General features: G+C 38.1%; 2 protein-coding genes across 2 annotated transcripts; one reads left to right on the top strand and one right to left on the bottom strand.

The window, feature by feature from the left end:
- Positions 1–1125: 1125 nt before the first annotated feature.
- Positions 1126–3441, top strand: LOC113271692 (palmitoyl-acyl carrier protein thioesterase, chloroplastic-like). Its single transcript, XM_026521593.1, has 6 exons — positions 1126–1814; positions 1929–2062; positions 2197–2310; positions 2413–2590; positions 2745–2813; positions 2897–3441. The coding sequence occupies exons 1-6, from the start codon at positions 1413–1415 to the stop codon at positions 3146–3148; spliced, it is 1149 nt and encodes a 382-aa protein (XP_026377378.1). The 5' UTR covers positions 1126–1412; the 3' UTR covers positions 3149–3441.
- A 914-nt stretch (positions 3442–4355) lies between these two features.
- On the bottom strand, positions 4356–6576 carry LOC113271691 (60S ribosomal protein L15). The gene is made up of 4 exons (XM_026521592.1): positions 6508–6576; positions 5705–5871; positions 4905–5102; positions 4356–4766 (listed from the first exon to the last, which is right to left on the bottom strand). Exons 1-4 carry the CDS (start codon positions 6509–6511, stop codon positions 4521–4523), a joined length of 615 nt encoding a protein of 204 aa, XP_026377377.1. The 5' UTR covers positions 6512–6576; the 3' UTR covers positions 4356–4520.
- Positions 6577–13084: the final 6508 nt, after the last annotated feature.

The following is a 13084-nucleotide window of genomic DNA, read 5'->3' as shown; positions in this document are numbered from 1 at the left end:
ATCATCGTCATTATTACCTCCTCCAACATGTGGCATGTCTTGATCACCATCATCATCATCATTGTTGCCTCTTCCAGCAGCCGGAGTTCTTTCAACATCGTCATCATCATCATCATTGTTGTATCTGTAAGTAGCAGTTACAAATACTAAACAGACGACAAGATCTTCAACCAAAGAGCTTGCCGACCAAACCTAGCTATGAAATGTCGGCAAGGTCGTGAAACAAACACCTTGCCTGCTAAATAACTGCAAATTCAAAGATTCGATTTTTCTGACCTAATTTGACATGTGAAAATGAAATTGAAGTACTGGAGTGAGTTTAAGTAGGCCCTTACTTTCTTAATCGCGTCATTTCTTCGGTTTCAGCGGCGTGGATCTCTTCCTCTTCGACGGTTTTTTTTTTCTTCACTTTTCTTTGAACTAAATTTGGAATTCCAGGGTTAAATTCATTGCTCTTTCTATTTATTTATTTCATCTTACTAGCCCTCGGCGATTCCATGGTTGAAGATTAATCGAAATTTTCGAATCAACGATTACGACGAGTTTTCAATGGTGGGGAAGGAAGAACCGACAAGGTAGAGGTTGAGGAGAAGAAGAAGAATAAGGATATTGTAACTTCACCCATATTTAACCTCCCCTTAGTAAGGACATTATGTACATATAAATCTGGGTATACCCCGGTCTCACCATGTTAAAAAGGATTAACAAAAGTTACATTATTCACTCACGTAAATCCAAACTAGCCACATGAGAACAAGTGCAAGAACCACGTGGTTCTCCCTTGGTAACTGTAAAAACAATGTGCAGAATCAACAGTCTAAGTTAAATATGGTACATTGAACACTTCCATCGGGATATGCCATATATTCTTGCGTGTGACAACCCCGTCAACCTTTGACTTCGATGAACGGAATATACAAAAGAAATATTGTCAAATTCTAGAGAGGGCAGCAGGTAAACCTATAATCCAACACTCCTTCGTTTAGAAAACCTAAATATAATCTTTATGATTCTCAATCACTAAAAAAACTCCAAACACATAAATTAGCAGATTTATGTGGTAAATCATTCATTAATCAAAGTAAATACCTATAATTAATTAATAAATTTTAATCTTTGTACCATAATTCTCCTCCATCCATTGAAAGTTGTTGAGCTGCTGCACAAACCAAATCCAAAATAACTCCATTTTTCCTTGTTATTTCCCTGTACGTATAAATCTCCACTTGATCAAAAGAAAACTTGTCTTGATTGCTTTGTTTTCTATATAAGTGGTTCAACCTACTAATAAAGAAAAGCTTGATCGAACAAACATTACCCATAAAAGCGAAGCTGGCGCTTAAATCCATTTTCTGTGGCTTCTTTTGTAAGCAGTGGATGATAATAACTCTGTATCCCAGAGACACAAAGCAATGACTGCATTATCGTGCAACGTTTCGAACCGTGCACATGGTTTGTGTAATGAGCCAGAGATCTGGAGACCTGAAGGTGTCGCGAGAGATGGGATTCGGAACATGGTGGGAATGAGATGTAATAAAAGGGAAGGACGAAGATGTTTTGTTCTGAAAGCTAGTAGCAGCGGATATCAAAAGGTAGAGAAGATTAATGGCAGAAAAGTGAACGGTACGTGCATCGAAAGGACTTACGATCGGGCACAAGAAAGCAATAGTTGGGATGGTGCGCCTGTTCATGAGTTCCAGCTGGGTAGATTCGTCGAAGGACGGTTTGTGTATAGACAGTTATTTGTTATCAGGTCTTATGAAATTGGACCTGACAAAACAGCTACAATGGAAACTCTCATGAATCTGCTTCAGGTTGCTTATCTTGTCTATAGTCTTTAACATTCATTTTGCAGCCTTATGCAACATTTTGTTTGGTTTTGCCGAAAGCCAAGTAGTTGTGATAATTCTGTTTTGTGGTGAGTGCAGGAAACGGCCCTTAATCATGTAATGAGCTCTGGCCTAGCTGGTGATGGTTTTGGAGCAACTCATGAGATGAGCCTCAGAAAACTTATCTGGGTTGTCACCCGCATACACATCCAAGTTGAGAAATACAGCTCCTGGTATGATTTGCTCTTTTTGAAATGCCAATCCTGATAAATCATGCCAACCCATATCACTTATATTCATCTTGGATCATTAAAAGAAATGAAGAATAGAGCTAAATGGATATTTCAATGTAACCTGTGAATAACAGGGGAGATGTGGTGGAGGTTAACACTTGGGTAGATGCTGCCGGAAAGAATGGGATGCGCAGGGAATGGGAAATTCGGGATAATAAGACGCAACAGATAATAACAAGAGCTACAAGGTGAATTTCAATCTTTAAGCATACATAAAATGAAAATAAAGATATCTTACAACCAGTTTGTATGCTGATATGCTAATAATTGGTTATATGCAATCCAATCAGTACATGGGTGGTCATGAATAGAGAAACAAGAAGGTTGTCTAAGATGCCAGAACAAGTGAGGCAAGAGGTGAAACCCTTCTACCTGAATAGAGCTGCAATCGGTGAAGCAGTAGATGATACAGCTAAAATTGATAAGCTCAGTAATGATACTGCTGAGAGCATCCGTTCGGGTTTAGCAGTAAGTGCATACATATGCCTAAATACCACAATGCTTTTCGATGTCTGATACTCCATTAACGAAGAAAATACCATACGTCTGTGTGTTTACTCACATCGCCATTACAGTTAACCCCCTTCCGCAGTTAACTCTTAGTCTATGTGCAAAATTACAGCCTAGATGGAGCGACATGGATGCCAATCAACATGTGAACAATGTGAAATATATCGGATGGATTTTAGAGGTAACTCCCTCCGTTGTCAGTTATCTGTACATTATGTATCTGCCAATTCTGTACTGATATTCGAAAATTTTCTCTTATTGCAGAGTGTACCTATAAATGTATTGGAAGACTACAATCTCACAAGTATGACTCTAGAATTTCGACGCGAGTGCCGGCAATCAAATTTGCTAGAGTCTTTAACACACATGGAAGTAATTGAAGCTGAAGAAACAACCAACAATGAAAGCAAAACCAAAGCAGATTTTAGAAGCACGCACCTAATCAGAATGCAACAAGATAAAGCTGAGATCGTACGAGCAAGAGCAGAATGGCGATCCAAACGAAAACACAAATGAATAGGATTATTAGATGTTTATAAATATTTATCACTCAATTGATATTCTTTTTGGGTTTTTGTTGTGTTTCTTTTCCTTTTTTTCTGTAAGAAATTACAACCCTCATGTTTAGTACATTTGGTGTTTGTGAGTATCTTGAAGTTGTGAGCATTAAATTTTTGTGAGGACTAGCTTTTATTCTGCCTAGTAAAATTTGAGAATTACTATGTATTCCTATCATCAAACCCACACTGGTTCTTATCACTAGGAAAAGTACTACTTTCTGTCTGTAAATAAGATTTATATTTTTGAGATGCTCAGTGCCAGACTCGAATTACCCTATGTTGTCATGGGCGTAAGGCGCCGCATGCCGTCGGGTGTAAAATCCCGAGCCGATGGGCGGCAAAGCCGCGGTTAGCTTGGGATTAGCTTGTAAATTTTATTGAAAAAGATTTGCAAAAAGATCTTTTTTTCACTGTTGTTAAAGTAATTAACATAAAATGATCTGTTTCTTAACATGATTAGCTTAGGTTTTATAATATTAATGTATGACTTAAATGAACAAGATTTTCAAAAGATTTTGACAATATTTTTTCCATTTTTTTTTTTGGCACAAAATGCCACTTAGGCGCCAGTTTGCCTTGGCCTAAGCGCCTAGAAAGGCTACGCCTAGGTGCCACTTTTTGAAGTGGCATCTCTTTACCCCTTGGGTGGCGCCCAAGTTCAGAATAAGGCCACTTTGGCGCCGCCTTACAAAACTTTGACAACATAGGAATTACCCATCTCAACCGCCCAGCCAAAATGAAAATTGAATAAGAGTCCATACTCAAACAGACATTGATCAACTATTCCTACCACATTTTAACCTCAAAAAAGGTGCTCCTCCTAGTCTGCCAGACAATACTCATAGCTTCTTATGATACGAAAACCAGCTGAAACAGGCCTCAACATTGAAACATTATGATGCAGTCGGCAATACGATGATCATTGGTAAGTTGCACTACCTAAACAACCCTGTTTGATAGAATCTCAAAATTGTTCCATCATTACCCAATAGAAGGTATATACTCTAAAATACAACACGGACACTACTGGGATGAGCAACATTCATTTGCACTTGAAAAACAGCAGTGTTATGTTTCCGTCCTAAATTTAGCCAACAAGGTCAATGACACAGGCCAAGCACTCATTTGAGAGATTATAACTAATGATACCGCAACAAAGCAAATGAACACTAAAGTTAAATTGCTTAAATGAAAAAAAAATAGTATCTAATTTTCACTTCAAAAGTAGGGTAGCTTAAGCATCAAGATGTAATAGCAATCTATAAAATTGTACTAGAGTATTCAGAAGTACCATAGAAATCCACAACAAGATAGCACGCAACCAAAATCTAACGGTAACGACGAAGAGAGACAGTGTTGTTCCTCTTCCAGGTGGCCCTTCGTGATGGTCTTGCCTTGGTATTCAAATGTCCTCTACCTCGCAGACCCCTGTATTTCTTTCCAGCAGATGTGAGACCACGGAGTTCCCTATGCTTGTGAACAGGATTGCAAATCCAGTTGATTCTGGGGTCGTTACGAATAGCATTGTGTGCAGCATCCACAAGAATGATCTCAAAATATTTGTAGGTAGAATCCTACATTATAGAAAAGAAGAAAAAAACTAGCTTAGATGAATAAAGAAACAAACTTTACTGCACATTGGCCATGCAGAAAAAGATCAGGAATGAAGCAAGAAAACATCATAAAGATAATTCATTACAAGAAATAAAAACCTCATTGATCCAGTAGGAGTTGAGAACTTTGAGACCACCCAATTTACGTCCAGCACGTTCCTCAGCAACTGACCTCTTGTTCCTTTGGAATTTCAATTGGGTAATACCTTGGTTCTTAGGCTTACCGTACACAATACCCTTGGGAACAGGCCTCTTGCGACCACCACGTCTAACACGTACACGATAAATGACATAGCCCTGCAAAGCGAGACATCCAACAAATATATTAGACAACCAATGTATGCTGCACTTGAAGAGCAAGTAACAAATGATTCCCATGACTCGGAAAATGCTTATAAACACAAATAACAAAGCAACAATATCTGTACCTGAAGAGATACACAATAACATGAATAGGAACAAACAAAGATATTGTGTCGAGAATTCAAACCCATGACACGGGGTTCTGATTAATAAACACATGCTTGCAATGAGACAATTAGCTAATGCTTTTAACAAAAGAGCAAGCCATTCTAAAATATTAATTCTTCACATTTTTGAAGTCTACAACCCACAACAGAAGAAACGAAGCCTAACACCATTCAAGCAATGCAAAAAAAACAGAAAAGGGGGCAATTAACCCATTTACAGCTTCATGCAAAATCTCACAATCCACACGACTTGGCTAACAATATATTTAAAATTACCTAACTTAAAACCTAGTTAAAAATAAGGATCTCCATTAGATTTAGCATCGGCTTTTACTAAGTATTTGCATCATCCCAAAAGCTAAGCACAATGTGTACATCAAATGGACTGAAAACAGCAAGTAAAGCTGAAATTTAAGACTTTTCATTTACCTGCTTGGCCTTGTAACCCAAACGCCTAGCCTTATCAGGACGAGTAGGACGGGTAACACGGCAAATTGAAGGATGTTGACGATATTCCCAACACCTCACCCTCTGCAAGAACCTCATCACATCGGATTGTTTCTTCCTCCATAACTCTGACACGTACTTGTAAGCACCTGCCAAAAAAAAACACCAGCCATTACAAACATTAATCCCAAAACGTTCATCAAAGAAATACAGAACATTTTAAAAGGGGAAACCCTAATCTCTAAAAGCATACTTTAAGCAGATAATACACAAAAATATACAAATTCAAGCAAAACCCCACGATTCTTCTCCAACAAAACTAGAACTCAAGTACCATTTTTAGCTACAAAGCCAAAGAAACACAATGAACTACACAATACAAAACCCTAATAACAAATACAAATAAAGGATAACCTGCATACATTGAGAAGATTACAAACAAATCTAAGCAAAACCCACAGCAATCCTAGCACCATTTCTAGTCACTAATGTAAGGGAGAAACAGTTGAAAAAACCCTAATCACAAATACGGATAAGGGATTACCCTAACCTCTAATAACATCAAACAGATTAAAACCAAATCTAACAAACCCCCACAGCTCTTTTCTATGAAACATAAATCCAAGCACCACTTCTATAGTATAGAACCTAGAAAAAACACTCTCAAGGATACAAAAAACCTTAGCATTACAAAGCCAGATTCAAGAAACTACAGATTATAACTAGTATGTTGAGATCTCAAGAATATGGACATGAGCAGGCATGGGATTTAAGGATAAGCTTACCCATAGCTTAGTTCTTCGTCTTCCTCTCCCGCAGGTTTTCTGAAGTGTTTGGAAAGACCGACTATGGAAACCCTAATAGTAAACATTTTAAACCTACAAACGGGATGACAGAATTAATATGCGCCGTTGATTTTTAAGGATAGGGATCTACCGTTAAAATATAGATTTGATATAGGCGCAACATATTTTGAGTAGGGCACTGATTATTAAAAGGGGTCCCCCAGTACCCGGTGACCCGGTCACTCTGGTTGATTCGGTTCCAGTTCTAAATCCTAAAATTAGCCATTTTTGCATAGCGAGGGAGGTCCTTTATATAGCCATTTTTTGTACCTCTGTATAGCCATTTTTTGTAAATTGCAATAAGTGATTAATGTGTTATAAACGGCAGTTTATTATATAAATGCGCATTTTAGTGGAACCTTATTATTTAGGAGCCAAGTATGTAAACTCTATAAATAGAATTTTAAACCTTTGTATTTTATACACATTAATGAAATTTCTCCCTTCTTCTTCACTTTTATTTTGTGTCTTTTGTTCTCTGTCTTCCGTATCACAAGACGTTATCAGCGTGTTTGCTCGGCAAAAAATAATCACGGGAGACTAATCACATCTATATCTAACCTTTTTATTTTTTTCTCTTCTTTGATTTGATTATCGGATTCTAACCAGTTTTCTGCTATTGGTTTTTTTATAGGCTTGGGCTATGACCTATACGGAATCTAAGATTCTACCACCAAAAGTTGGTACACGACAAAAGATGAATAAAAAAAACCTAAAAATGAGATTTATCTGTTCAAACAAAATTTTGAACAGATTTTTACAGTTTGATTTTTAATTTAATATTCTTTGGTTTATGTAATTAAAGTTTGTTATTACATGTTACTTGAAAGTTTGTAATCACAAAATATTTGTGTTATCGCAATTTGGTTACCATTACGGTTAATTACATGCATGGTTCATAAATCTCCGTCCAATTAAGTTTGGTATCTTCATACATTCGATGAAGATCATGTGATTTTATAACCAGTTTCTATTTTTTATTACAAGAAACCATCTATCAACCACAAAGTGGATTTTCCATGTGCGATGACTAAGTCGATATTTCTTTTTCTTTTTGTCGATGTAATTTTGATATATCGTACTCCCTCCGTCCCACATATATATACGGAGAGAGAGACAATTCTCTTAAATTAAGAAAATTGCATGTGATTCATAATTTTATATGTTTTTTCTTGTTTTACCCTTCGTCTTATCTCCAATACAATTACCTATGTACAATAAATATGGGTATATATGAAAAAACATAATAGTACATGCTCCTGATCCAGCAATCAGATGAGTATCGAGGCTCATGTCTCTCATTGAAGCATGAAAGCTCATGCCGCATGAATCTATGACTGAGAATATTAGACGGCTCCTAGACGACTTACCTGCTAGTATAGAACAATAACGTCTTCAGGATGTAACAATGTTTTCCCTGGACAGCATGCCTGCTAGTATAGAGTCATTAATTAATTATTTATAATATTTAAATTCATTAGCTGAATATCTGGAAACATTCTATGTTCTTCGTAATATTTCGTTACTTCAGTTCATGGTTTTCCCAGCAGAATTCCATGGGGTTAGTAATAAACATTCAATGAACAAGCATCTGAGTAGCTATCGAGTAAATCCTGACTAAAATGGTGCAAGTGTACTCAGCAATAATGCACAAACGAGCATCTGAATGCACGAATGAGCATTCCAAAAAACGAAGGAACGATGAACCTATGCAAAATAAGAAGAAAAATAATAATAATAATAATAATAAAAATATTAGCAAAGGCGCTAGGGGACTGGGCCCACCGTCCGGCCAGTCATGTCGTGGCCAGTCCCACGCCCAATTCTATATTTTATCATATTTTATTAATTTTTCCCTGATCTCATGAAAATCCCTTAATTTGAACAAATCTCCTTCGTCTCAAGGAAACTCCCCAGTCTCATGGTGTTTCATCGTATCAAAGAAATAATAAAATTAGGAAAGGTATCGCGGGACCGGGCCTACTAACCGGCCGGCCATGCCTAGCCGTGGCCGGTCCCACACCTCATGACTCCTTATTACTTTATTATTTCCCTCATCCCATGAAAATTCCCCGATTTCATGATATTTCCCTTAACTCATGAAAATTACATAAAATAAGGGAAAATATCACGGGACCGGACTCATTGGCTGGCCGGTCATGCCCTAGCCGTGGTCGTCCCACACGCCCTTGTATCAATTATTTTAAAATTATTTGTTTCCTTTATCTCATGGAAACTCCCTCACTTCAAGGAAAATCCTTAGTTTCAACAAACTCCTTGATCTCATGATATTTCCCTCAACTCATGAAAATAATATAAAATTAGGAAAGCTCACGAAACCGAGTTCATTGCCCGGCCGGCCATGCCTTAGACGTGGCCGGTCCCACACGCCCGTGTCTTATTATTTGTTTCCCTCATCTCATGTAAACTCATTCACTTCAAGGAAAGTCCTTAGTTTCAACAAACTCCTTGATTTCATGATGTTTCCCTAAAGTCATGAAAATAATATAAAATTAGATAAAATGTTATGGGACCGTGCTTATTGGCCGGCCGACCATGCCTTGGCCATGGCCGGTCCCACACTTCATGATTCCCTATTTTATTATATTTTCATAATTTCATTAAAATTCCTTGATCTCATGAAACTCCTCGGTTTTATGGTATTTCGCTCACATCAGGCAAAATACATAAAATTAGGAAAGGTGTTGCGGGAGCGAGCTTGCTGGTTGGTCGACCATGTCCTAGATGTGCCGGTCCCACACCTTGCAATCCCCTATTTTATTAATTATTTTCATCATCTCACGAAGATTCCTCAGTTTCAGCAAAACCCTGAATCCTTCATATTTTCTCAAAATGTTGCTCAAACGCGCATCAGAAAGTATCGAAACTCTTAGGACTGAGACACAGACATTATAGTGACACGGGCAGATTCCATCTAGTAAATCCGCAGCGCTTCGAACGATTAACCGTAATGTGGGTGATCGCGCTATTAGCAAAACAAACTAAGACCGGCAAAAACGGTCTCAAAACCCATCGCATCCGTCCAACTGAGTCGGCCTAGTTGGACGGCTTAGATCGCATCTCGAAAGATCAAAGAGGTTCCAATGTGTTCACCGGCGGCCCAATTTTCTTTCAAGTCGATCGACTTGCTCATGGAAAGTCAATGACGCATCAAACCATTCGGTCGAACTAGGGCGGGCGCGGCTGCTTTGAAACCCTAATTTGTGTTTGCAGCAGTATGTTACTGGATTTTTGTTAAAGGGAGAGCAAAATGCGATCCGAGGAGTGCAAAAATCGTAGTTGACTCAATAATTAGAGTTAACTCAACATATTTTTTTTCCTACGCCTAAAGTATCCTTACTAATCGCACATACCCTACACACATGCCGAAAATATACATTGAACATTTTTCTTATCGTCTTCTTCTTTCGTGAAAAAAAAAAAGGAAAAACTTCTGAATATGCCGTGTCTGAAGAACATTTTAGGAATTTACTACGACATGGTGGGAAGTGGGCTTACACTGGAAAAAGGACGCTTGAGTTCGTCTCATTATATTTACTTCTTTTAGATATTGTTAAGTAAGTTTGTTCAAGCTCCATAAAACTTGTTTCTGCCCATTAAGTGGAACGATGTCCGTATTTGAAACCACGATTCCATTACCATATGATCATGAAGCTCCTTCAACGCTAAGATATGGTGCAAGGTTAGTCCTTATTCAGAACTTGTGGGTTAATATTAAGCCTTTTTTGTTTCGCTACTATGAAAGTGGAGATTCAAAAAATTTAAGGTAGATTGATTTTCTAGGGTTCATGTTCTATTACGGAAGAATAGGGTTCATAACTTACGGAACATAGAAAGTTTTTGAGTTTTTTGAACATGTATGAGAAACGAGTGTGGCTAGTAAGGGTATTTTAGACCGAGTCAAAAATAAATATGGGGTTAAGTCTAGTTAGCGAGTCAGCTACGATTTTTGCGTTCCTCGGATCACATTTTGCTCTCCCTTTAACAAAAATCATGTTACTGTCACAAATCGATCATGACCTCCCATCTTCGCCAGCTAAATCGAATGGCTTAGATCTAATTTTAGATGGCCGAAGAGATGTCAGCGTGTACACCAACAACCCGTCTTCTCACGTGACCGATCGGCTTTCTCAAACTAGCGCCCAACACTTTCATTTGATCAGCCAAATTAGGGTTGGCCACACGGCTTCCGAACCCTAATTTGGATCAACAACAACAAATAGCTTCCCCAAACGATCTCGACCATCCATCTTCGCTAGCTTGGTCGGACGGTTTAGATCAGATATTAGATAACCGATAGGGCGACGCTATGATCACCGGTGACCCCCTTCCATGAGGAGCAATCGGCCAAGCTACAATTAGCCCATATGATCCTCAAACGATCGCCCAAAGATGGTCCTTCGTGCTGCTTCAACAACAGTCAATAACTGCCGCAAATAGTCTCGGCCACTCAACTTAGCTAGCTTATTTGAGCGATCCAGATCCAATTTAGATCAACCTGTAGGATTTTAGAGTGGCTACTATCCATCACTCGTCTACGTGGAGTGGTCGGCCAAGCAATACCTCGTTCCTAGAGCTACCAAACGATCGCCCAAAAGTGTCCGGTCACACTTTTATTTTTAAGACGATCGACTCGCGACTAATCTAAACAGGCTCTAAAACAACGATGCTCCATGCACATCGATTATTTTGAGCTGCTTGCTTAAAAGTGATGATTTACATGCATTGAATACATACGATATTTTATGAATATCGGTTTCACAAATAATTTAGTTACTTAACCTAAGAAGCACTATATGCTGCTTTTAGCGGCAAGTCTCCTGACTTGACCCATTTACTCGTGACATCAAACATGTCACAAACTGAGGGATGCTTACTGGGGTATTGGTCTGACGGTTTACAGCATGCGGCGGGCAACGCGCTTATTACGAGAAAGTTTCAGGAAAGCTTGGACGGTTAACGATAATGAGAGTAGTGGGTGAAAGTGTGACCGGCCTTCCTATATAATGGAAACGTGATGATCACCACTTTTTGCAAAACTCCACTTCTCCACTACTTAACCGCCTCCACTTCCTACGAGATCAGGAGTGCGCTCAATGACTTGTATAAATAGGTTTCCAACCTATCTTCGAAGACAGAGGTGTTATCAACACAGGTATCCAGAAACCATATTCTGATATACGTCATAAAACAATGTCATTAAAGTTAATGGCAGACTTCACATGACGCAACAAGCATGTTCATGTCTTTATAAGAACATTTCTGATGTATTAGCTAGGTATGAAAAATTAGTAAAAAAAACTATCTTTCTCTCTGGAACTCTGTTCTCCTCAATCCAATCTCTATCCTTAGAGATTTAGAGTTGCTTCCTGAGACCCAATTATCACGTAGATCGTGACAAATGGTATCAAAGCACTCAATTTCTTGTGACCGAGTGAAAATGGTGAACCATATCGATCAGTTTGAAGTTAAATTGAAAATTTCATGGAAGAATTCATTTGCTGAGTGGAGAGATGTTATGGAGGATTACACAGCTCAGTTGAAGGACTTCACAGAGTGTCCAAGTAAACTGAAACCTGATGTAGATTTACTAGAACCCTCATCTGTATCTACACTCGCCATCGACGCCGAATTGGAAGAAAATTCCATTGACTTAAAATCATCAAGTCATCTCTCTGAAGTTTTTGTAGCTAACCCTAGCTTTCCTACTAAATCAGTGAGTAATTTTACTTTCCATTCTTCAATTCCTATACATACATATTCAGAAGAAGAAGATAATTGTCGATCTACACCCAAAATTGATTTTACTGATATTGATGGAGTCAGTTCTACCAATTCATTTAATAAATACAAAGTGAAGTCGAAATTTCTGAATTACCAAGAGGGTAAGCCATTCAATCCTGATAATAAATCTGATAATGACGATGTGGGTTTTCAAGTTAGAAGGATTACAAATGCTGAGGCATTATCTATCCTACACATAATTCAAATTACTTCTGTGGTTGTCGTGCTAGTTGTTACCAATTCCTGATTACAGTCGTATGCTATTTGATCGTGGTAAAGAAATTGAATCTGTGATGAGGTGTTCTTCTGATGATAGAACCATTTCCAAATTCTGCATTACTTATTGTTTGCTTGTTTCTAATGGGTTGAATTTCATGGATGTTTATGCCGGAAAATTTGCTTATCAACTGAATTTTGAACGGGGTACCAATTAATTTTGTTAATTGGGATTTCAAATGTGTTGGAGTTTATTGAAAGTGGAGACAGGTGGGTTGACAACAAGCTGTTGGAGGAAATACCTCAGCAGGATAAGGTCCTATATGTTACTGCGATACTTCAAGTGGCAAGGGAAAACAAGCTTGAGAATGTTCAAGCACTACTTGAGCAACCACTTGTTGGAGATTTCAGACCACCTACACCTGGAAAAGAGCTTGGGGTTATTAAATTGTATATTTATTACGTTGAAGATAATTCTGAAATCTATGAAGAATCT

The sequence above is a fragment of the Papaver somniferum genome, chromosome 4, assembly GCF_003573695.1.
Source record: "Papaver somniferum cultivar HN1 chromosome 4, ASM357369v1, whole genome shotgun sequence".
Taxonomy (NCBI): domain Eukaryota; kingdom Viridiplantae; phylum Streptophyta; class Magnoliopsida; order Ranunculales; family Papaveraceae; genus Papaver; species Papaver somniferum.
Note: the sequence above shows the minus strand (reverse complement) of the source record. Positions and strands in the feature narration are given on the sequence as shown.